Source organism: Anopheles nili, chromosome 2, assembly GCF_943737925.1.
Source record: "Anopheles nili chromosome 2, idAnoNiliSN_F5_01, whole genome shotgun sequence".
Lineage (NCBI taxonomy): Eukaryota > Metazoa > Arthropoda > Insecta > Diptera > Culicidae > Anopheles > Anopheles nili.
The window spans coordinates 47,920,900-47,947,631 of record NC_071291.1 but is presented as its reverse complement, the minus strand read 5'-3'; the positions used below and the strand labels follow the sequence as shown (position 1 = coordinate 47,947,631).

General features: G+C 39.2%; 1 protein-coding gene across 1 annotated transcript in view; it reads left to right on the top strand.

The window, feature by feature from the left end:
* LOC128720050 (homeotic protein ultrabithorax-like) overlaps window positions 1–24,270 on the top strand; it is a 60,177-nt gene extending 35,907 nt beyond the window's left edge. The window contains exon 3 of the mRNA XM_053813696.1: window positions 23,978–24,270. Within this exon, the coding sequence (XP_053669671.1) occupies window positions 23,978–24,270 (293 nt within the window). The remainder of the gene's footprint in view (window positions 1–23,977) is intronic.
* Window positions 24,271–26,732: the final 2,462 nt, after the last annotated feature.

The window sequence follows — 26,732 nt, the reverse complement described above, 5'->3', positions numbered from 1 at the left end:
ACCCATGCATTGTTCTGAAATAACGGCATAATCGTAAAGTACAATATTTTAATAACATAATTTATAACTCAATATGGGCTAATGTGATAACAAACGCATTAAACCGAGTTTTATTAATTGCTCTCATTTTTCGGCCTCCGTCCCGCGTGCGTTCCAGCCATTCTATCTACATGTCAGCTAGGCGAGGTTTTCCGTGCATCGATGGCATCATGGAGTGAGAGGAGATTTTATTTGGTCGTCGTTCTCTCTCTGGCCGATCCGTTCTCATTCGTTCTGACAGCAACCAACCGCCCTGTTGTTTCAGCGAATTCTGTTCCCATCGTTGCGCTTATCCCTGGGGGTTTAATAGATATATTTTCGATCTTTCCGTGCACATACTATGTCACACGATGAATACGGTATCCCCCAGGCGCATGGCACTTTATGCTGAGTTTGTCGATAGCGGTATTTCGCCATCGATGGAAGCTTTCCTGGATTTGGAGTGCTGAGGTACGAGGAGCGCGATAAATATACCACCACGTGTTGTCGGCAATTTTTGTTGTTTCTATACATGCAGGTGAATAGTTAGATTTTCAGTGGGCTAATGTTTGCGCGCTTAGTGTAGTCACTCTACTCTCCCGCCACCCGTTGCTCCGTTCCGTTGCTGTGTATATTTTTGTTCTGGCGCGTGCGGCACACCATCGGTTGTCTCCACGCAACTGAAAATTCTGCGGGCAATAGAGGTAGCATTGTACTGTTCTCTCTATGCGTAGGCTCAAAAACAACAGACACACGTGCATCGTTTAGTACGATATTTCTCATTTTTGGAGCTTCGGTACTGGATGGATCGTGGTGTGCTTGATCGTTCTTTTCTTCTTTTTGTATTGAATTCGGCTTTTCCACAACTTCCTCAACAACCGTTAACCCAAAAACTGCTTCCTTCTGAATGACGAAGACAATGCAAAATGAGGAAAAACAGTGGGGCAACGAAATCAGCCACGGGTCAGAGTTGGGCGGTAGATGATACATAAATACACACACTGATAAACTCGAAATGGTTTCATAAATTATACGGCCTCGGGTTTTTCAGCTGCCTGAGCGGCAATGGAATGCGAGTACACAGGGAAGATCATTTCGCGTTTTTGCTCGCCGGTGCCCTTCTGACACGGCGGTAGCAATATGGAGCCCCAAATACTCATACACGCACACACGCCATCATGTGCCTGCAGGGAACATTCAACATCCGAAGTGGTTGTAGATACCGTATGTGCACATGTCGCAGACCCCGCTCGTTCGAACGTGTGTGATTTCGAGCTCTCTTGTGCATTCAATTGTGATAGGAAGAGGGATAACGCTCGCTCACGCCTCCCGGTCTCACTCGGGGTCGCTGCTATTGTTGGCGTGTTCATCTCCTGCCCTTCGTTGTTCTAGGCAATAGATAAACAATTCACGCTTACTTGCTGCTGCGACGATGCGGAAACAAGATGCGCGAAAAAGCCAGCAGGATGATCTCGGAAGCGGATAACCGGAAGCTACATCGAATTCTGTATCAGCAATGGAATTGAATCCCTGCGGTGGGACGGGGTGAACGGGGGATTAGTTGCTGCGTTTTTATCGCGGGTGGGTTGCTGCGGATGTTTTTAAAGTTGCAGGGCGATATTTATATTGCCCTTGCAAATCACGTCGTATAAATTTAGACGGTATCTAATTTTCAATAAATCTGCTGTTGCCAATCAACTCAACTTTGAAGTCTCGCCTGCAACAACCGTGCAAATTTACACACTTGGAAAGAATCTTCGGAAATGCTGAATGAAGATAAAAGAGAAGTTCATATGGTTTAAACGAAACCCTCTTCATGTTACAATTTCCAACAACTAGTACAAATACGCATCTTTAGCAATTTAGTAATTGTAATTGTAGCATTTGTTTGCAGAGGCAAAATGGTAATTATGTGTATTTGATGTCGATAAATTCAGCAACAGTATCTTATTTCCTTCGTTCCCGCATAGAACTCAAAACACCTTTTGATAAGTCACATTTTATCCACACAACTTGCAAAAAGTTTTAACTCGTCATTGATAGCATTACGTACTATAGCTTTATAAAACAAGCTATATAATATAAATATAGCGCAACTCAAAACAGCTTCAAAAAAATATTGCCAAAACGAATAACTGTATGCAATGGCAAATAAAAGGTAAATTGAACCACATTAGTAAGAAACTCGATTGCTGAAGAACCTAAAATTTCAACAAAAAAAAAACTACTAAGCGCGGATAATAGTTTGTATTTTATTATGTTTTCAGGTAAGCGATGCAACAAGTGACTTCTCATATGTTCGTAAGTAAACAGGCTTTATGTAGAGCACAGTTCTATACTGTGTTCCAGTACTGATGGTATGATAAATATAAATAACAAAAATTTTAGAGATTAACCCACACGCATATATATATATATATATATATATATATATATATATATATATATATATGAATATATATAAATATATATATATATATATATATATATATATATATATATGTATATATATATATATATATATATATATATATATATATATATATATATATATATATATATATTAATATATTTCTGTATAAATATATATATGTATACATATGTTTATATATATATATATATATATATATATATATATATATATATATATATATATATATATATATATATATATACGTATATATATATATATATATATATATATATATATATATATATATATATATATATATATATATATATATATATATATATATACATATATTTATATGTATATGTATATGTATATATATATATATATATATATATATATATATATATATATTTATCAATACATATATATATATATAGATATATATATATATGTATATGTATATATATATATATATATATATATTTATATTTTTTTATATATATATATATATACATTTATATATATATATATATATATATATATATATATATATATATATATATATATATATATATATATATATATATATATATATATATATATATATATATGTATATAAATGAAAATATAAATATATTTTATTCAGATCGGAATGATTACAATTAAAATTACATTTAGCTTTGTAAACACTAGAGGTCCATCAGTGTAGACTGCGCAAAAGGATTTTTATTATGAGGGAGCTATTTAGCCTTTGGCCTTGCGAATATCCGCCTACGAAACATCTTTTGCAAATAATATAATGGTTGGAAGACGCCACTGTGTTGCCTTTTCTACACATAACAGTAAGAGACTGCTTACTTTAAGTTAAAACCATGTGGTGAAAGAAAAAATCTGCTGAAAAGATTATATACTCTCTTTTTAACCCGCGCTGTATGAAATTGGCATCCTAAAAACGAATCTCGGGTCCTGAAAATGTTCCTGGTTGTGAAGTGAACAGTGGTTCCTATTTCTTCAGCTATCCTCAGGCAAATCGCTGCTGATGAGGATGCTCGTTAAAGAAGAGATAATATATTCATTCATATACATAAAGTATTCTAGCAGAAATGTATCTTTTGGTTTTTGTTTCATTGCAGCGTACCACTGCTATTGTTGTGAATGATATTGTTGGTTACGCCTTATAGCGCTGTTGCTCTAAAGCTTCTCTCATCTACTGAGCAAAAAAATCGATTTTTGGGTGGATTGCACAAAATGCGAATGGTGGAAAGCGTTCAGCTACGATTTATAGTTCACGCTAATATCATTAGGAATACACAATGAGTTGAAAAATCTTTTTAGTATCGGGCAGTTTTGTGGCTATTGTTGCTTTTGGGATCGATATTAAACGATATTAACCTGAACTAAGAAGACGCGACTCGGAAAAAATATCTAAAGACATTATTTGATGTTTAAGAGATATGATGATTTTTATAACTTGAAATTCTCGTTTTAATATACATTGAAAATCAAAATAACAGGTAAAAATTACAACTAAATCAAAGCCAGTCGTTGTCGGTTCATTACTATAGACTATATATTTCCAAAATTTTGTAGGCAAATACTACTAAAATTAAACTGAAACACTTTTACTAACAAACATGACAAACAACAACTAGAAATGTTTTTTATTTGGGTCAAAATTTTAAATATGGCAACTAGAAATGTTTTTTATATGGGTCAAAATATCAAATAATGTTTTTTATATGGGTCCATCGGTTGTTTTGTTACTTTGGAAGCTTTTTCTGGATGATTTTATGATGTTCAAATATGAGGCGTATTGCCTCGTTATCAGAATTTAAATTATATTGATCAGCATTTTGTAATTAGCAACGTTAAAGAATGTGACGCGCATTGGCTGTTTGTCGCATGATGGAGACGAAACTCTTGCGCAAAATAAGTCAACATGAATTCAACGCAAATAAATTGTTTCACAGAAGACACCAAACAGGAGCAGAGATAGGGCTGTGCAGATGAAAAATGTTGTCCAGCAAAATCACCCGTAGCGGTGGTAAAAAATGCGAAAAGCAAGTGCAAAGGAACAGAGTATCAAGCTATGTACGAAAGGAATGAGAATAAAATCATTGTTTGCCGGTCATTATTTTTTGTCTCAACATATTTTCTTCCATTTTGTGCTGCCAAGAAATCATCGCTTCGTCTTCATGTTCGCCAGCTTGCTATTGAGTGCAGAAATCCAGCATTTAATAAAGGCCTGTTTCACGGCTCGACCTGAAGCATGGATCCTGAAGCAAATCGGTTCTTGTGGTTAAAAAATAAACAAGGCAACTTGGATACCGGAGAACCTTGGAAGACCAACACGGCGAATCAACTTGCTCACAGTTCCATCTTTTCTTCAACATGTATGCTTCAAGCGCATCTCTAAAATGAAAAACGCAAAAACGCTCGACACAGTATCTGTGCAGCAGCACATCAGGCATCCAACCGCAATGCATGCTTTCCATTCGGCAAGCCGTTGTTGCATCGATGGTTCCAAAATGCTGGTGGAAAACATAATTTAGACCTCTACCAACGGGTCTGGACCTTGGTTCTCATGTTCCAGGGTTTTTGTTCCATAGGCACGCAGTTAAGTGAACTTGTTAAACTCGAGCCGTTGGCTCGATCGGGTTGACGTAACCCGCGAAAAGGTGAAGCTGAGAAAGGGAGATAAAATAACCAGTTGTAAAATGCAATTGCTTTTAATCGAAGAGCGTGGCAACGGTAGAGAAGGATACGATTTTAATTTGAACGCCCTAGGACGTGAACTTAACGATTGAGGTAAGAAAATTCCTCCCATTGTGGCATGCCCTCTGGGGAATGGCGCGTTGTTTCTTGATTCGTGTCCACTTTATGGTCGATCAAAGACGACGCGCTGGCAGTGTCAGCCTATTCGCTTCGCTGTTCTTTTTCGAAGGAAAGACACTTGTTTACTCCTTGTATGGCTTGAATGTGTGTTGCATGGACGCTTATAGACCGCGGATGGAACTCGTCACGTATGCGGTACTGGTTAACCCTATTGAAACAACTTGCAGGATGGCATCGTGCTCTGGTAAACAGAGCAAAGATTTAATTTCCTTTTAAAGTTAAATTAAATTAAATGTAATTATGTGGATGAGGGTTCGACACCGGTCGCTAGGGAAAGCCGTCGATCTGGACAAGACCGGACAACTACGTCTTTTCCATTGAGCAATGTTATCATTATTCTTTTATTTCATCGATTACGCGAAGAAAGCGTTCAATTAATTTTAATTTGCAAGCTGAAGAAACAGGAACCGGTTATGAGGTGTGCTGCGTGCGTGTTTGATTGACGTTGATTGATGACGACGGACATTTTTCAAAAGCGTTATGCAGCATGGATCGTCAAGGAGTAGAAAATAAACTGTTCGCTGTGGTCAATAAAAAGTTGGCACATGATGCCAAACATGATTGACTGCAAATCGTAAGGTTCTGTTTGGGTTAACACCAATCTTATGCACGATATTATACATGCTTCCACAAAATGTATATGCAATAGTGTTACTATGTGTGATGACGTGGCTATGGTAATCCTATTTGACGATTTGCTATCATGCGCGCATACCATGTGTTTCCAATAATGGTATCATACGAACCGCTATCTCTAACCGAAACAAAGATACATCTAGAGTTCGGTTATCAATCTTACTTTTAGCAAATATTTTATAGAACAAAGCCATTTACACTTATTGAAAGTCTATTATATGAAGTAAAGTCACTGTAAATTTTGCTCAACGTTGATTTGCTCAACGGTTTAATTTACTCCGGTAGGTATGTTCCAACCGAAGGATGAAACATTAGCTTGTTCATAGCTGTGTTTTTTCTGCTTGCTACTGTCAGAATAAAAATGTCTGCTAGCATCAACGCCAAGAAAAGTGCAAGAGAAAACGAACGAAAATGGTACACAAGGGGCATAGCGAAGAATTCTCCTGCATGCTATCTATCTCTCTTGTGGATACATAACGTTCGCTTGCTCTTGAGGCATTAAAAGGATGCTTCAATGAAAGATATTTATGATGTTATTATTTTAGGAATTTCTTAGAGATTTATTACGTTTCTTACTTTATTTGATTACAAAAATAGTTCATTCCAGAAAGCCCTTCGCTTTGCGTTACCCTTGCCCCTATGACGCTTTCTCGTTTTGAAGCAGCAAAACTCATTCGCTCCTCCTATCTAATACACTCTCGTGCGGAGATAGTACTCGGGTCAGGATACGCTAGGACGTCTGTGAGTTGTGCGATAAAATAAAACATACGATAATGAAATTCTGTTCGGATGAAGAATGGACGAACACGAGGTAGTTCAATCGTTTCAGGCAAGATTCATAGCATTGGAGAGAATTATGCAAGGACAGAAAAAGAGCAAAACGAGAAAACTTATTTCTCCGACATCAGACATTTTCACGAGGTCTACATTTCTCATATACGTTGAATCTGATCTCTACTAAAGCCGTACAATTTCTCCGTGCAGCGGAATAATAGAGATCATTCCGTATCCTGTATAAAAGGGGCTGCAAAGAAGATCCCTAGCAGATGATGTTAATCATCAAGAGCCAAAAGCAAATGAACTGACAAGAGCTAAGAGCTGTACGTTACATTCCGTTCGTTACTGAAAACGGACTGGCGAATCTTGTGCAGCCCTGGAGGGCGGTTTGTACTACGGTGTCATCTGCTGGTGGGAGCATAAATGAATTGAATTCAAGGCATGTTTTAAGGTTTTCATAAATCAACGGATGGAAATAACGATAGTTTGGATCGTAATACCTAGGTTGGGAATAGGTATAGGTATGCCTCTTGATTCGATTTTCTCCGCTTTAGAGCATGTTGTATGAACGGTATGTCTTCTGTGCCATCCATAGAACCCTGAGCAAGGTTCTATGTCTTTGAGAGCAAAGCAAAAAGATAAACACACCACAACTTTCTCGAAGTTCTATAATGACTTTTGATTTGTGCTCTCATATCGGATGGCGCTCTCCTAGGTTGCCAAATGTTGCGGCTTTTGTGAGCTTTGCACGGCATGGAACAGTGTTTGGCCTTCTGTCACAGAAAAGTAAAACTTTTCTACTAAAGCTCTGTACATGTTCAGATTCACCATATCGTACCTTCAGCCAGCTTGGTCTTGCTTAAATACTGGCAAGGAAAAAGGAACGGTAGGCCCTACACACACATCAAACGATCCTGAACGGAGCAGAACGGGAGTTGAAATGAGAGCACAACCGGAGTTGGGGTCAGTCCTCATTAAGCCCTGAATATTTTCATTTAACAGATCACAGCTTTTTACACAGGACTCGGTCATAAATTCTCCTGAGGCGCAAATCCTTCGCCCAGGTTAAATCCTTGAGAAACTTTTGCTCCCCTGATCAGCTCGAACTTCCTTCTTTAGAATGCTTGAGAATGCTTCACACAATGGTTGAAAATGTGTTACTCTCACACGAGCGCACATTTCTAAACACATGCTTGTACAAGCTGGTTAACGGAATTTACCTACGAATTATATCACTTTTGTTGTATAGCTGTTCTGAAAGCTAACGACAAATATTGTGATCGACCTAAAACGTGCCTGGTAAAAAGTCGAAGTAACTATACCTGGTTTTGCATTAAGATCCAAAAGTCATAATTGTAGTTTCTCTAGAGGTACAATGATGCAACGTGTAATGGTGTAGTATTATAAATAATTGCTGTATGCTAATGCCGAAAAATTTGGCAGTGTGGTTTAGGCGTTTACATAGAAGAAAACACACACGCTTGCTTTAGCATCCAAGTACGGCCAGTTACCATTTTGTGTCTTTCTGATAGGACTAGAAGGATAGTGAACTTTATCAAGTTGTTTCAGGTTTCTTTGTTTTACAGAATAATATATGTTCGATTTTTCGCACATGAGCAACCTTATTCTCGTGTCATGAGAGCACAATGTACGGTTCTTGCAGTTGCTGTGAGCTACCACGTATAGCGCCGTCCAAGCCCAGTCTCGTAGCCGTGCGCAAACAACCAGAGATTAAGCGTAGATAGAGCAACGGCACTTCCGTTTCCTCACAACGTGTTTCTTTATGCGACTGCATGAGAGAGATGAAGCGCATCGTTGCTGTGGTCGCGCCTTGCCAACATATCAAGTGACATAATTAAGTTTTGTTAAGCATAATGAAAACGAGATTTACGATTCAACAATTTTATTATCTAAGTCTCACATTGTCGGACGCATGATAGTGTTGTGATTTGGTAGTTTCAGTCAAAGCGGATGGTTATCATGAACGATATATGTTTGGTGCAGTGATCTTTGTTGAAGAAATTCTTGGCATTTCATAACGTGGCTGCTTGGTTGATGCAAACCTTGCTAAGGTAGGCTTGAGTAGACATCTTTAGAAAAAGCTGATTTTATTTCCGGTATTCATTTTTCATTCGTGTTGGTTTACATTTATTTTAGCACGAATGACAATAGTTTCATTTCACACTGCATTGTAGACTTGTGAACAAAAGAAGTGAATACCGCATTTTTTTCACTCGTACTATTCACAATTTCATGCATGATTGTCAACATAAATTGTCTCACAAGACATGACTGTTTCCAAATTCAATAGTTTGTCGACGATTGTCGCAGCCTTCTACAGTTAATGGCTTGGATGTACTATATGCACATGTGCACATATGCCAAGCTCTATATAGTAGTTTCTTTACTATGAAGGTTTTCATAGCTAACATATACTGTTCGCACATGGGTTGTAGATACACAAAGCGTGCAATCCTGAAAAAGGAACTCTGGTGACAAACATAAAAAAGGATACATTATAAATCAGGAGTGTTCGTTTTGCACTATATCTATCAAAGTTTCACGAGACAAAACTGCTTTCCATTCCTAAGGTTGTGGAACTGAATGGCACGATAGGAAATGCAATTTTAATCCCCGAAATCCTATACTACATTGATCGTTCCGTGAAAACCAGAATTTCGCTGATGTCTAGACTATTGTGAGCTATGCTGAGTTTTGACAGTTTCAAAATCGATTGAATAAGCGCATCTCTTTCATGCTTGGCGGAATTTGAAGTATTATGTATGGTGTATTAAATGATAGTAGTTAGAAGACACTAACTTCGTCGTATTTGGTTCAAGAACAATGGTATTGTAGTAAAATTTCTAGAAAGCATTCTAATATGTTGGAAATTATACAATGCATTATTGTGTGTGACTTTTTTTAAGCAAACATTAAAAAATATCGCACGATATCATAATATCAATTTTAGAACGTCCCGTTTCGTTAGTCACATACTATTTTAAAACTATTATGAAATAAAGATGGCATCAAAACATGGTTGATTTTTGTTACTTTATAATCATAATTCAAAAAGGTCAGGTTAGTCCTGTTTATTTATAAAGCATTAACATTGTTTCTTGAGCATTGAAATATTTTCGTATGTCATTTAAGTTTTCTTTGGTACATTCCTAAAAGAAAAATGCTTAGTTTTACGAAATACTGTGCAATGTTGGGATAAAAGTAAGCCTTTTACTATATATTTATACGGAATTTAATAGAAGCACATTGCATTATGAAAAGCTCGACGCGCTGTACACACGCACTTCTTTGCGTTTGCGCCGGTTGTTAGGAAGCGGATCCAATTAAAAAGGTGATTAATTTGGGGCAATAAATCTAAAGCCTTCCCCTATTGCCAGTTCAGTGTGCTCAGCTCTGCTTCTCGCCATCCTGCGGTACTTGAAACACGAGCGGAAGAGCAAAGGGTCGGAGTCACAATCACAATGATAAAACGAACGAAGAAGAATTCGGCACCATCTGTTCTGCGCAATGCTGAGGCGACATATATAAAAGATGGCCGAAAGGAGTAGTTTTCAAGTAAAGTTTTCGTTTGGGTTGGTTCCTAAAAATAACCAAACCAGTAAGGATGCCGTGCTAGCATTTCGTTAACATTTTTTGTACTAGTAACCAAACCGAACATTAATCGAACGTTTGCTGATACACATTCAAGTTTATTCATGTTTTAAATATTGTTTAAATTTAGCATGTAAACATAGCGTTTGCGAATAATTGAAAAAAAGTCATATGCAGACTAAATGATGCTGATATTTTACAGCTGTTATATTCTTGTAAATTTGAAAGACATCGGTCACAATTTTTACATAGGTATTGGCAAGTGTTTCTGAACATCTACAAATTTTATAAACGTTGCATTCCGGTGGTGCCAAACCACAAATAACATGCCTATCGTACAAGCGTTATCATAGATTGTTATAAGAGGAAGAGCCTTCTACCCTGGGATGCGCTCCTGACTACAGGCTCCACGACATTCGCATTGATTCTAGACTTCAGCAAAGGCTTTTCTATGTTTATTTTATCCTTCATTGCGTTGATGTTGTTTTTCGAAAATAAACCATAAATTGTCTATAGAGGCTATAAATCCTGCAGCACATTGTGGCTCAACTGGCACTCACTTTCACCGCCAATGGCCGCTCTACCTTTGGCGCATACTCTGTTCGATTTGGAAGGACGAGCAACGAACATGAAACAGGTTCTTTTCCCCTGTGTTTACGACCTCCCTGGCCTAGCCAGCCCTTGTCCGTTTTCGTTTCTGTTGCTCTGTAATTTCCTCTCTCCTTTATTGGTTCCTAAAACACCCTATAGATCCTTCTCTAATGTATGGCTTTCACGCCATTCTGAACTCCCTCACATTTTTCCCGACTGCCTATCAGAAGCGTAACGTTACAATCTCGTTTCCGGTTCGAGTTGTTTTTTTTGTGTGTTTCAAATACACATACAAATCCTTACAAATATCTAGCTGGAGACATAATAGCCTACCGTGGTTGCATGCACTTGCGATCAAACTGTGTGTGCTCCATAAATACATGCGAACCGTAACGATGAGGCAGAAATTGTGTTAAGATATAGCAGTTGATACAGAGAAATAAACTAGCTGAATAAAGTTTTCTATAACTTTCATTTATTTGCAATGAACAATGGCAAGATTTTCTTTAGAGTCACCATTGATATTGTGTGTGCAAAAGGATTCATTTAAAATGTTGTATATTGTCTATTGTTTGTAATTTTTAACTGCTTCATTTTTTATTGTATTTTTATTGTATATATGCGTATAAAATCTATTTTATGTTCTCACTTTTACATATTAGATACTGCGTAAAATTACTTCTCTCGACATCGTTCTAAATCATTACTATATCAATAGATTGATAATGAGTTGAAATTGAATCTCCAAAACTATTACAAATTCATATATGCGCAAACAATTTGCAATTCTCCCGTTGTTGCAATCATGTTCTGATGCAGCAGCTCAACGCGTACCAAAAGAAGTTAATTGAAAGATTTCAAAAATTTTGAATCTATTTCAAAACTTTCCATGCATCAGTTTTCTCTATTATTAGATTGTCTTCTATGGCAGAGTTTCCGTTTTTTTCTTTTGGTATCGAATTCCAGCTTTGTTGGGAGCGCTGCTATAATTTGAAATTCGTGATTGTGGATTTTTTCGTGGCAAGAATAATGATTATGAGGTAAGCCAGCGAACATGTGTGAAGTTTGGATGTGTTTAGCTTTGATGATTACCGACAGACCTCCATCGCTCTTTCTCACGGTTTACGCACGATGTACGGGTTAGCCATACTAAACATCAAAACGTGTTTGTTGATCTTTCTGTTTAACTTCCAGAGAAAGTAAACATAGTTTTAAAAGATCTTCACTTTTCGTGCATGCTAATGGTTGCGGATTCAAAAATTGTAGCCGTAAATGTGAGACAATATCATAGATTTAAAAACAATAAGAAAAATAGAAAAGCACGGTATATAGCGTGGTAGCATAACAATAGTTGCAAATGGACACACTGTGTTACGCTGTTTTTTAATTCTTCAGTTCGTTTTTTATCTATCAATCAAACTTTACTGTTTCATTGTGTCATATTGTTTTGTTCTATATTTGCAGCGATAATATTTTGTTGCTAGCTCGAATGTACATGTTCAAATAAAGCTCAAAACCTTTTATGAAACATAGACACATAAAGAAATTTTCAATCACAGTCTCCTGCTCTGATCGTCAAACCTTTAGTAAATAAAATGTAGAAGGTTCATATGCAGTTCATATGCTACTATCGCTGCACAAACAAGTTTATCCCCCTTTTATGTCACCATGAACAGTGTGGTACAAGGTAGATTATTGAGCCATAGTTTACGATCTCATTGTTTGTGCAATGTGTTTCTGTATGATCTTTGATCCATAAAACCGTTTGATCCACAAAAAACAGAACGACGACAATGCTTTGAGGATACATAGAAAAGAGAAGTGTCTAGAGAAATATTTTTTTTGAGTTTTTTCTTGTTACTCAAGGATCAAACCTCAAACTAACGAATGTTTACTCCAGATCACATAGCACAGAATGCATAGCTAGGCGAAATTCAATTAAAAGTATTTCTCGGCACTAAATCGTATGAGAAGCACCTTTAGATTGTATTGCTACTTTGCACTAGGGGCGTAACATACTTCAGGCGTGTGATGTTGCGATCGGGATGTGTTGAGATAGTCTACTAACGAAGCTGACTTCTGTTCGCTGAAGTGTGTGAAAGAGTTCAGCGATGGTATCAGGCGAATGAAACTTTAACGGATTTTCAATGCTTCATTGTGAAGCGCAGCATTTCGATTACAGCGCATTCGTAGTTTGCAATAAACTTTCTGCAACAGCATTAGCACAGCTAACGTTTTTCGTGCTTTTTGGTGCAAATAGCTCGAAAGACAAAAAATAGCTATGTATGCTAGGCAACTTACTTGAATAATAGTAAACGAATAAACCAACTAATCTAAAATTTGATTTAGAACGACACAAGTCCACATCTTATGTGATGTTTTAGAAATACTTTGGTGCTTTTTATACTCTTTAAGACGGTTAATTGAAATGACTCTTGGATTCGTACTAGTGAGTATTATTTTCTTTGATTTTTCTATGTACCATACAATTGTTTTGAATTAAATGTTCTATCTATCAATAGTCATGTAACGTTTTTTTTCTTCTGTTGACTTTTTAATCAAGAAATATTTCTTTGAATTGAGCTTTTTAGTGATGCTCAAGCGAAGTCATAAGTCTATTTAAGGTGAAAGGCGAAAAAGCTTCGATCTAGAGATCACGATGAAGCTGATCAGCGATCGTTTCAAATCTATTCGCTCTGGTCGGTCTAGGGTCATCGAGTGAAGGAACATCGAATTAAGATCTTGGTTCTAGATTACTATGATTATGATTATCAACGCTTCCAGCTCGTGCGATCAGGTAGGCGTCTATTGTTTATGAGTTTCTGTATCGGAACGCTTCTGAAGAAGGAATTAGAGTAGTTTTGATTTCAGTATTATCATCAACATCATCGACATCATGATCATCAACAACACCACTATCAAGGACAATATATGAGCAATACGCTTCAATGGGTTGGTGAGGCAAGGCCAGTATGCTCTGCAGCATAGAATTTATGATAGCATTAGCCAGAGGTTTTTCAAGATTTATGATTTTGATTAAAGGCTGTTTTATCAGAGGCAACCAAGTCTACGTTCCTGTGAAACAATTGGCTGAAAATGTCTGAAGCAAGATGGAAAAGCATAAAAAAGAAGTTCATCATATTCACTATTATAAACACTTCATTACGGCCACTTGAACCCTTTGGCGTTGGGGTAGACGCATCCAGACGAGGACTTGACAGATTTCCTTCCCTCGTTCGTTGCGAACCAACATTGATAGATTTCCATCGGGTCGTCACCTAGCAGTCGCCGTTGTTGGCCGCCTCCGTAACGTAACGATGCGTACACGTGGAAACTGAAATGGACTGATGCGAAAAGGAGGAGATTGATTTAAATGAATGGTCTCGAGCTCTTGGCACCGATGCCGGTCCTATTTCAAATGGACACTAACTGCTCCCGATGGTCGCGCAATGCGATGCTGCGTGCGAATTGTTTGCGTATTGCGTATTTTGTCGTCAGCATTGCCGACAGCGGTAGATTCATAGCATGGTAGAAGCATGAAATATAGGGAATCCATTTTGATTTATGGTGTTTGATGGTTTATTAATTGACCATAGGGTTATGTGAGTTATGTACTAGGATCAATCCGACTTTCCACCCAATTGCAGGTTCTACGGAAAGTGTCCAGTGCCTCCGGTGCACGTGCGTTTGTTTACCCTCGCTGCACAAAATTGGATTCAGTGTCTACTCAGTGAAGGTGTATCGACCCGGTGCTAAGTTATGGCGCTTGCGAACCTTCATCAGCGCTTCGGTCGTATCCTTCCACTCGCCTCTGCAAGGTTCCATTATTTCTCCGGTCCTTATTTATGTACTTTGCCCGGAATATTACGTAATGGACGCATATTTTATAGTATCGGATTAAATTAAACAATGTTCGATCGATAATAAATGGGTTTCGATACAGTATTACACCAGAACAAACATCGAGATCATCATCGGCAGCGCCGTAGCGTAGCCGTTCATGTTCGGCGTACGTTATATAGTGACGTTACGTTGCTCTGAGAGGCGTTCAATATAAGGCATCAATCCTACTGTGCAGCTGAAAATGGTGGGATGGTAGTCTAGTAGTGAAATAGAAAACTCTCTTGTCTTGCTTTCATGGCTTGGTAGCTATTTCTAAGACCTAATTGAACCGCCGGTTCGAGGGAACCGAGGGCACCACCAGAGGGGTTGTGTAAGGGCAACATTAGCATGACATTCCTAGGCCTTGCGGTCAATTAAATGCTACTGTAGTGTGCATTAGAACCACCGTCGTCACCATTACCGGCAAACTCAATCGAGGGCGCTTTGAATGCTCCCAAGTGGTAGCAGTGCCATTGTAAGTATTGTTGCTCAGTCGCTTCGGTTCGATTATTGGTAGGAGAGTAACGGAGTTGAAGTCGTGCGGCATAGTTATCTATGCATCTCGATCTCGTTAAATTGTACATGATGCAGTGTTTTTGCACTGCTACATTTTAATGTGCATAATTGGGCATATTTCATAGGTGCTGCCGTTGTGTTGCTTTCTGACCGTTTTCTTCGAAGCGATACGTTGACCATTCACAATGCACAGCTTGCAACAACATGGCACTATAGTTCCAATCATCTTCAGGGGTTGCTCATGTAGTTACCGGTGGTGTGTTGGCATGAGCCTTTGTTAATTGGCTTCGAGACCTGCTTAAAACTATAACTTCCAACTCGTGCACTTTTGTTCGCTTTATTCCTGCTAGCACTATCTGCATCAAGCTATACTGTTTTTGTATCTTTTTTATGTTGCCTGGAGTGCATTTGAGCATGCCCATCCCGAGGAATGGGGGTAAGAGACAAAAATCCGTGAGATAATTCTGATTGGATGATTTTTTAATCTGTTAGAAAGGTTGTGCACTTTATCGGGGTTAAATACGATGAAATGTTCAATTCAACTTTGTGCCAAACATAAAATTACACTAATATTCGAATATTAAGATTCGCGCTTAACATTTTTATGTTTAAAAACAAAATAAAAATGTTGTGTTAATTGAAACAACTCGTGCAAAAATTATTGTTCAAGCACTTACAAATCCTTTGATGCGGCTTTGATGACGGCGACGTCCATTCTGTCCTTCAATACTTGTATTGTAGTGATTTCTCTTTATTTCTTATAACTGCATAGTTAAGTTTAAGCCAAAGAATTAACATACATTTTACATAGATGAATATATAAGGCACATGATAAATATTACACAGGATAGTGAGACGGAAAAATAATTATCGCAAACAAAAATTTGATGCAAGAATTTGTGTAGCTGCCGGCAACAGCGTATTGTTTTAAAAGCCTAGCTCAGTATGGATTTGAGCTATATCCTGAAGCTGCTTACGTCCTGCAAAAGTTGTAGTGTCGTGTTTGCCGAAGATTTACACAATTTGTAGCAGATTTTGTTTTGGATACGTCATCCTTGCGACTCATCCGTTTTGAGTGGGCGGGATCAACTTCATTCGTTCTACTTTCTCTTGCGCTCCCTCAAGATTTAGAGTTCGTTTGCGATATGAAACCATTTTCATTCATGAAACATGACCTCTCTGCCCATCCTCCGTCCTGTTTTTGGCTCAGTTCGCAGATGGAAAGACAAGCGACCCAAAAGCAAGAAAAGAATCGTAAATCATGTTTTAACAAGACCCCTGTAAATTATACCATCCCTTTTCTTGTTTCCTGTTGCCTAGTATGTGCGGTAACATTGGCCAGCTGTGGTCTTATGGACGATATTATTAGTAGCGTTGCTTGTTAGATACATAGCCTCTATCGCCATCCGACCTAAAGAAGAAGATCAATCGTATCAGTTGAACGTATATAGCATTCTCTGCAGATTTGGAAAGGTCTAATTTTTATTGACACAAAACCGAGCTTTGTTGTATGAACGTTTTGCACTTGTTAATTTTGCAATATTCGTGATCGAAAAAATCCAAAAAATAACATAGTACCATTGCTCACACTCATCACAACCAGCTGCAATCGTAGCCTTTTCGGAATATGTTTTACCGTTAAAACCTCTGATTGATTCGCACGTGAACCTATGCGTGGGCGGCTGTTGTAGAGAAGAAAAATAACTCACTGGTGGTTACGAGAATAAATACACTGCTAGCAAAGAAGGATTCGCCCATGATTTCCCTGGAGAGCAAACGAAACGGTGAGAGTTATGGGTGTATTGTTTTCTCGATAGGCAGGAGACTTGGGATAGGGAGTTTTGAGCAGGCTTTTAGGCGGCAAGCCGTCTAATTGTCGCTGGCAAGAGATGGTTTCGTAACTCCTCGTTTTGTCGCACCTTGTCCAGTGGGACGAAAATGAAGAAAAGACGAGGGTGTCCGCAAGATAGAGTTGAGTCTAGGCACTCCTTCATAAATCTTAACTTCGGAATAAGGTATCAGTCCCCACAGAATTAAATTCTCTCTCGCTCTCGTTCGTCATTCCAAAAGTTCCTTGCATGCTAGAATGGGGTGGCAATATCGCGTCATGGCTGTCGCGCTACCCTAGTTAGCTTGAACTAGCAGAAATTGTCCATAACTCACCAGCTAGCATGCCACGTGCTCTTCGATGCTTGCGGCAGATTTCGGAACAGCGAAGAGTAACGTCGCGATAGCAGCCCGAGGATTTTCCTTCATTTTATCAGTTTCTGCAGAACAGCAGCGTTTGCAGTAGTTTATTGACCCTGTGCGTTCCTCTGCTTGTACGGAAACCAATGCGGCTGCTACTGGGTACGCGGACGGGCCGAAAAGCGGCTGCGCGAATGTTCGTTATGTTCCGTTTGTATTGGGGCGAGCAAAAGGCTCTAAAAAGGCGTTTTTGGCCCTACACGAAAAAAGTATCATACGCCGACGAAGGCGAAAATAAATTTACAGCCATGCCTTAAATAATATCGCTACCGGGGACGTTTGATAAATGTTTCAACCATGATTCTTTTCTTTTGCGATGCCGAAGAACGGGCCAAAAGCCTGCGAAATATTGGTCACAGCTTTTCTAACACCATGGTTAGATAGTCTGTTCTGGCATCTTACTTCGGTGTACATATACCGGTATACATATACATATAAAATATATGCTAATGTTCAAGCTAGCCAACATTAGCTCGATAGATTAGATGAAAAAGTTTACAGTTGTAGTTTAAAAATTGTCTATTAGCATATCGACTATTGTCTATGAGTGTTGAGGCAATTGTTCGTTGTATTGAACTTATCGTGGGTACAATATTAACGGCGTTGAGCTCTTTATAAAAGACATGATAAAGAGAGAAAATTGTTTAAAAAACGGTCTTCAAAGCAAAAGGTGTATGATTTTAACGATTTATTATAAGAAATTAATGCGCTTATTATGGATGCGCGGCTATGCTCGTTATGCGGAACCCCAGTTTAATGTTATGTGCCACGGTTTTCCGACACATGCCCGAGCATAGCTGTGCTATTAATATCATATGTGAATGGTTTATGTGCTATCAAAAAGTAATTAAAACTTTTTACCTCTACAAACGGACACGTTTAGCGTGTTGTCATTGCTGTTGCACCCGACCTGCTGGTAACTGTTGGCGTTTATTCAGTTTACGACAGTCGTAACAGCGTCAACATGTGAACTTACATTAATGTATCAATAGGTTAAATTATCCTTCAGTCAAGCAAAAGAATAAAAGAAAGAGAGAGAGAGAGAGAGAGAGAGAGAGAGAGAGAGAGAGAGGGACTGAGGGAAGCTCATCTGGAATATGAGGTTAGCTATTCAGCGATGTTGTCGCTCATTGGTATGTGCAAAATTTGGCATTATGTTCGTTTGCAGAAGCCGTATTTATTTCCCTTCTATCCGATGCAGCTAAATCACGCAATGCCCTTATATAGCGATTGCACTTTTCAACGTTAAAACAGCACGACTATGAATCGTTCCGTGGTGGTGCACACCGTTTAAGATCGTCATCACGAGTTGGTTGGTAGCGGTTGGTTTTCACATGCATGAACATCGGGAAACACGATTCATTCAACAACGTCACGAGGAATAGAGATATTGTTTCTCTGCACAACGTTCAGCTGGTTAGTCTGGCTTGATGTTGTTTCTATAGCTTGCATGCAGCGAGCAACACTACACAGAGCAGGGCTGACCAGTAACAAGGACATCTCTGCAAAGAAGAAAGATAACAAGCATTTTCAATAACATGTTTCCGATGTATCCGTGTTTCTCCACCCCCAAATCTACCCTACCACCGCTGCAGGATAGTTTGTACAAGCTTCTACTAGCAGTGTGTCTCTAAGAGCTCTAGTTCGGGTTGAGACCCGGCGCTGGCTTGGGCCCGCTGGGATTTTTGTCTTATTTTTCATCTGTTAAAATAAGAGAAATATATCATGAAAAGGCCCGCGTGTCTGTTGTTTGTAGCTTTCGATGCTTCATTTTCTTTTTCCTGGTGACTTTTTTCAGTGCATCGTTCACTGTACTCTGTGTTTTCTTCGCTGTTTGTACGGCCGGAATTCTCGGGAAGTTCTTGGTTGCTGTTTGCTCTTGTTTTGTTGCAACAACATCGCGATACTGGTGTTCTTCATTCCTTGGCAATCCACCACCCCGAAACCGGATCGTCCAGTTTTTCCTCTCTTCGATAAACTGAAGTTTGTTGAGAAACCACACTTAAAACGTAGTGCTTTCAGTTCTTGATGAAACTGAGAAAAGCAGTACGCTCCGTGGAAATAACTTAGAAGAGGTTGTTCGCTTAAGACGCAGTACGTCATAGATTGCAGTTCAAGAGGAAGTGTCCGCAATAGGGCATGTTTTCTGAAATAAAAAACGGCAAACGTTCATGTGAAATTGTGAGCCTTGAGCCCATATTGTTAAACTAGCACTTGCTGTTTACTGCTTGCTAGTTAAGGTATTAGTAGCATAGCTTGAAACCGCTGCTAGTTTTGTACTAGTTGTACGGAGTATTCAACAAAACCATCAGACTCGTCACGTCTAGCGTACATTTAGATGTTTGGCAAATTGGAATGTTTTTTGTATTAATTTTTCAACAAGAAGCTTTTACATTCAATGCAGGCCAAACTTATCAGTCCTCCAAATTTTCATAAAAGCCATCGGCATTCTAGCTCCAACAATTTGATTAACAACAATTTAAATGCAGCTGAACGTGTAACATAACGAATGCCATTCGACATACGGCTAGTTTCGATATATTTGAACCATTAATTAAGATAAGATGCACTCTTTAACAGTTTTGGGACCGTTGGCACAATCAGCTACCAATGTGAAACATTGATGGCGGAGTCTCTTCGGTGAATAAATTATGAGTGTGAATAATTTGTGAAGTTTAGAGCTCGTTGATAACAACATAAACCTAAATCGTCGAAAGATTTATGAAAAAGAACGAAATATATCGAACTCAGACGAGTGGCAAAACAAAGGAAAGATGGCGTTTTAGTGCTATTTGAAACGGAACTTAGAATAAGATAGCGTCCTTTGTCTGAAAAAAAAACTGACTCAAGAAAGACAATTTTCTTTAATGAGCGGCAAGAAAATGAAAAGGCTGCGGACTGAACTAAATTAGACAAGCTTTCCAACGATTTGTCTGCAGCTGCCATCCTGCGAAAGAAAACATGTCTCTTGATCCCTAATTATTTACCTACACAGGATATGTGTGTGTTTGTAGGATACAGCATAGCACTCCGGTGTTGGATGTTTTTAAAATATGGAGCGTGACACCTCTCAGAGCGCCGTATGGATTTATGGGGTACGAAGAAAAAATGAGAAATTGTTCAAATATGGTTACCGAAATATTACCGACCAGCAATTCACTAAGAACGTGTTTCAATAAAACAATGCTGTACATTAAACATGTTTTGGTGATTACTATACAAGACTATGGGGAAAATTCGTGTATTAATAAAATAATATTTAACTATGGCTTTCGGAAAATAATATTTAACTATGGCTTTCGATATATGGTATATGAAATATTTAACTGAAAAACCTGCTTTTTATTGACTTGAAAAGAAACTAAGTAAAGATTGTAAGGATTGATTTTTACCAGGGAATTTGTTCAATATGCTATTTTCGATCAACATTTATCGTTACAGTATTGTATGAAACGATTGTTCCTACAGCTATATATTTCTACGATAATGGCCTTTTTTAGCATTTACATATTGGCCATCTTACCAGCAAGGATGATTATTTTTTTTCATTACAAGTATGTTCAAAATCTATTCATACTAAAACCATAACCTTGACGACGGTTTCGTAGCATCTTGAAGAACGAGCTCCGCTGCTGATAGATTGCAACGGACGAATAGTCGTTCACAACGATGGCTGAAAAAAGAGCTATAAATGAAAAAAAAAAAACACTACAAACAATCTCTGAAGATAGAACGAAGATCATCGCTGTCGCTTTTCCGCTCATGTTTTTATGCGTTTTTAATTCCGAATAAATAAATCTCAAAACGGTGATTTATTGGCAAGCAGTCGCACTTCGGTTGCCTCGTTATTCGTTATCGAGAACTGGCCGGCCGGTCATGAGCGACTTCGCGGTCGGAGCGTGCACGCATGAGCGTGTGTAGATGTGTGTATGCGCCTGCTGATTGCGTGCAATAATTTATTAGCGCAGACGCGATCGCCAGCGACTTCATGTTTTCAGTTTACCCCAGTAAAGGATGCTGGTGTTGGTGAGAGTTCAGCGCTGCTCTGTGTGTTTGCCTTCATCGTCTTCTTACGCATGTACCGTACATGTGAGGGAGGAGGAGGAGCATCGGAATTCATGAAAACACAAGCCGCATGATGGTGGCTGACGATTCCATTTTGTTTTCTTTTTCTTCTGACCTGCACTGTCAGCAGGCCTCGGATGCCTTTCTTCGTCGTCGTTTCGCCTTTCCCTACGCTCTGGGGAGTCGTGCACGTTCACTTCTGGCACGGATGCTGTGGAAATCGTTTCAGGGTGCAGGCAGGACTTATCTCTGTTCGTTTCATTCTCCGTCCTTTCCCGATCGTGCGTCTCACCAGTCTCACCAGTCGCGATCGGTTTTTGCCCTTCGTCGATCTTTGCCCACTCCATGATCTTTTTGTAGCCCGCGCAAGCATCGGGGAGCCGTCCATGTGCGCGCGTGTGTGATCGAGTTCCGTTCCACTTTGTTTCAGAAGTAGCAGCGACAAAGAAACCCCATAGCTCAAATGGCAGCTTAATTTATCGCTATATCTATCTCGGGTTCCTCTGTCATGCTGTCAAAGCGCAAAATAACCGAGAAGTGCTTTTGGGGCCAAACATCCGAAATAGACTTGTCTAAGCGAAAAGCTAGTTCTGCTTCTGCTAGTGGATGCTTCTTAATTATAATGTTGGAATCCCTTTCAGATTCCGTGGACCCTCGCGCACCTTTTCGACGACGTGTGCGACGGAAAGATTTAGCCGGCCGAATTGGAAACAAAGTCGTTGGGCTTAGAATTCGAAACCATCCCTTCTTTCCTGGCGAACTTACCGTGATAGCCGATGCTGATATGTCTTCATAGAAATAGAGCCGGCTGTCGTTCGGCTTTTCAGCTATCTTTCTCACGGAATCGCACGGAATAGTCTTAATTTAAACTGCTGTTCGTGCTTTTCCCATGACGAAGATTAATTTCCTTGGTCTGATTTGGCGAAAACAAGGCCCAGGTAATGGTGTAGCATCTCATATTCGACATCGGTGCCGCTGCGATCGGACCCGTTGTTTTTGTATCGCGCATTCGAAGAGTCGGAAAGGGTTATTAAAGAACAGACGGAGACCAAGAGGGACCGAAAAAACAATCACAAAAATTATAGTGCAATGCGCAGTGCTCAGTGTGGCGTGGCATAGCTGGCAGGTTTTTCGTCATTTTGGTTGATTTCGTTTCGAACTGCCCAGCCCAATTGTCGGTGTTTTGGGCGGGCTCTCCTTTCACCTATAGATGATTTTTGGGTTTCGTTGCTTTTCACTTTGCGCTGTCGAGTTTCTTTTAATACTTCGTTCATCTTGGGGGTTAGTAATTACAGTTTCCTTGTGCGATAATTTGACTTCATCGCTACGTTTATGTCAGGTTTGCCGATCGTCCGCTCTGCAGGAACGGCGTAAAATGAACATACACCCTGTTACCTCCTGCATCCATTACGGCCAATGTAAGGAATGAGTAAAAATACTCCAGATCGCTGAAGAATACAGCAATCCTCGAAAATGGGAAGAAAAAACAATTGAATATTCCAGCAACCATGGGCATCGATGCCATAGCGGGAAGATGATAAAAACGAATCGCATGCTACCCATGATCGCGCGGTCCCCGAGATATCTCGCCACCAGTTCAATGGCCTCTGGCTTCGTGTACGGCTGTGGCGTCCCAGGGCGGTTTTCAAAAGTTTCTCTTGTCTGGTCGTGTCGGCATTAAAAGAACATTTTCAACATATTCTGTTCCACTCTGGGCTGCCAAGCAGATTTTTACCTTCTTCTTGTAGGCTCCAACTTTGTCGATTTGGTGGACACGAAATCCACGAAAACTCGTGACGAATGAATACAAACTGGAAGACTTCCTTACTGGAAAACTTCAACGCTCCCACCCAAGATTGATCATGAGCGACTGGTTATGTTACTTTTATGTTTATTTCTTCTATAACTAGGCTTTTCGTTTACTTCCTTGTTACGATCAACAACAGCGATACGAAGGGTGTGTACTCAATCCGCTTCTAAGCAAAATAAACTGTTGCCTTAAAATGTCAGAGTTTGGTTACCATTGTTACTTTTTCTCTCAATAACAGGTTTTACTAACAAACTTACAGGATTTATTACGCAATTTGCATAATATAAACGATCTAAGAGTCGTTGTTTTGGCTTACAGTACGTTTGCTAATGTGGTCTCTAGGACTTGAAGTGCCTTTACTGATATTTCGATATAGTTCTGTAGTCTTATATGCATCTGAAATCATATAATTTGTGTTGCGTATGGTATGTTCAGTTTCTGAACCACCGCAATACAAGAGCAAAGCTTAATACACCTCATAATGTATTGGTTCTTTTTCTCGTTTGATCATGCAGGTGCCAACGGATTGCGACGAAGAGGACGCCAAACCTACACACGATACCAAACGCTGGAGCTGGAGAAGGAGTTCCACACCAACCACTACCTTACGCGCCGACGTCGGATCGAGATGGCGCACGCCCTTTGTCTAACGGAACGACAGATCAAAATTTGGTTTCAAAATCGCCGGATGAAGCTAAAGAAGGAAATTCAAGCCATCAAGGAGCTAAACGAGCAGGAAAAACAGGCTCAAGCACAGAAGGCGGCCGCCGCGGCAGCTGCAGCGGCCGCGTTACATGAGCAAAACTAGGGGTTACACCAACAACACACCAATCACAGTAGTGCTAGTAATTATTTATACTAAAGGGGAAGTCCAACAGAATCTGAAAACAGAATGAAACGGCAATTAGAAATTCATTATGTGCTCAGTCATCAAAGGAAGCAGGTATGTTTGAGGTTATCTGTCATCCCAATCGGGTTTGCAGCCTTGAAGCCACTGTTTCCTATCGTGCGATGATTTCACACTTCTTCCAAACTTTATTTTACAACATAATGTTCTGGTTCGCATCCTCGACATCAGGGATTCTAGCCTACAAATATTTTTCTCCATCAGCCACGTCCTTGGAATGTTTGGTTTGAGAATGCATTTCACAGCGGAGCTACGTGCACTTCGCTTACAGATTGTTCTAAATGCTAGGCTCGATTATCCGGTTTGCGTTACATGACGGTTGTTATTTTTGTTTTGCTTCAGGCATTTGCAGTGACTGGTGGTAGTGATATGGTGAACCCAACCAGAGATATATCTATAGAAACAAAAAGCCCCTTTACGCCACAACTCGGTAGAATTATTCCAACTTATTTCAAACCCATCTTTTATCCTTCATACTTACCAACAGACTGGCAAAGGATACATTGAAATCCATTTCCAGTTGTCGAATCTGGCTTCCGGGTTGATGGTTTTCGAGTGCTTGCCAGCATCGCAACATTGCCGTCGAGAATATCACCCGACGAGCGTGTCGTGCTTTGTAATATAGGGCCATTTTAACAGCAAATGGATTGAGCATAAGATATACAACAAGTGAGACAAACAAAACAAAACAAATAAAAGGAAAAGTATACACTTTACTCCTAACATACCGTAGAGTCACGTGATGATCAAATGCGTGAAAGCCACGAGTGTACAAATTTGAATCGAAATTAAACGTAGTGAAACCAAATCGCAGCACGTTGGAAATATGGTAAAACGGTATCAAAATTACAAATACCTTTGTGTGTATGTGTGTGTGTGCGTAAGCGTACATGAGATTCGAAATAGGAAGTGACGTGGAAGCCTAACCATCGCACGAAAGGGGTTACCGACAGAGTGGTACAGCTTGCAACGCATGTTGCCAAAGTTGAACAATATTAAAATCCTTATCATAGCTCTAATTATATATGCTAAACGTCTCCAATTCTCGAGAAACCAGTGCGCAAAGGCCGGAACAAGAAAAAACTATGAACTAATAACCAGAATTCAGTTTTCTGTTGTGATGTAAAACTTTGCAATATCCGTAGATTTACCTTAACCAGCTTGAAAATTATACTGTAGGTTTTGAGGTATCCGTTCCATTGACTTTATTTTAACTACTAGTGCGGTGATGAATGTTTTAATTTACACAATATGCACGACAATCGTGCTATTTTGTCATGAGTAGGGAATGTCTTATGGTTTAGTGTGTAGATAATTGTTTTTGATCGTCCATGGTTTGGTCTCTGGACCACAATCACCCCCACATGAACGGTACGGCTCTTGAGCAAAGGTCCTAGAAAATTTTTGAAATGATTCTTTAATGTTGCTTCGTTATTTATTTTGGTTATAATGTTTTCTACAATTATCTTACTTTTTTTTCCTCATTCTCCTACCACCGTGTAATACCGCTCTTTAAGTTCATCCCTTGCGTTGTTATCCAGTGTATATTACATTCGTTTCATTTGATTCTACATCTTGAATACTTTTTATGTAAATATCTATGGGATGATCAGCTTTAAAGCAAATGATATACTTCCTTACAAAAACTCTCTCCCTCGCTCTTCCCTCACGCCACAAGATATCCGTTGTCCTAGCGAATTAGTGAGCCTTATTTGGTTCTACTTGTTTTTTTTTGTGACCTTCAAAATGTACTTATTAACTACAGCTGCAAATGGTTGGTATTGAAATTGCACACAATTGTGGTTTACTTGAAACGTGAACAGGCCTTCATTTGTCACTTTACCATTGCCAACATTGGCAGTGGTTTCCTGATCTCATTGCATTGCCCCCTGAGTCTACTTATTTAGAACTATATTTGTTGACTTTACTGCAAAGCAACAGCACGGGCAAAATACCAGAAACTAAAATACAAAATGGATCACGGCGTATCTCACACTCTCGAACGATATTCTAATCAAAAACGCTCGCAGAACAACTCCCGCATATCGGGAAAACCCAACTTTGCTTAGATTCCTTTGGAAACGGGAATAGACTGTAACAATGGTGTTGAGGAAGGGATCGGGGAGAGGGAACCAAAACAAATATCTAGGACGGAAATACGTAACTGTAGATTTAATGAACACTTTCGGTAAGAAACTAATAATTAGAGAAAAGCAAGCCAATGTAGTCTGGATGGAGGTATAAATCGCCCCAAGAGGGCATTTAAATATGAAAAGCACCTGTGGATGAGCTGCTGAGGTAGACCGTGGAAGGTGGAACGCTGTGAGGATTGATTCAGTTCAATGGTGGCATACGATTTCTGC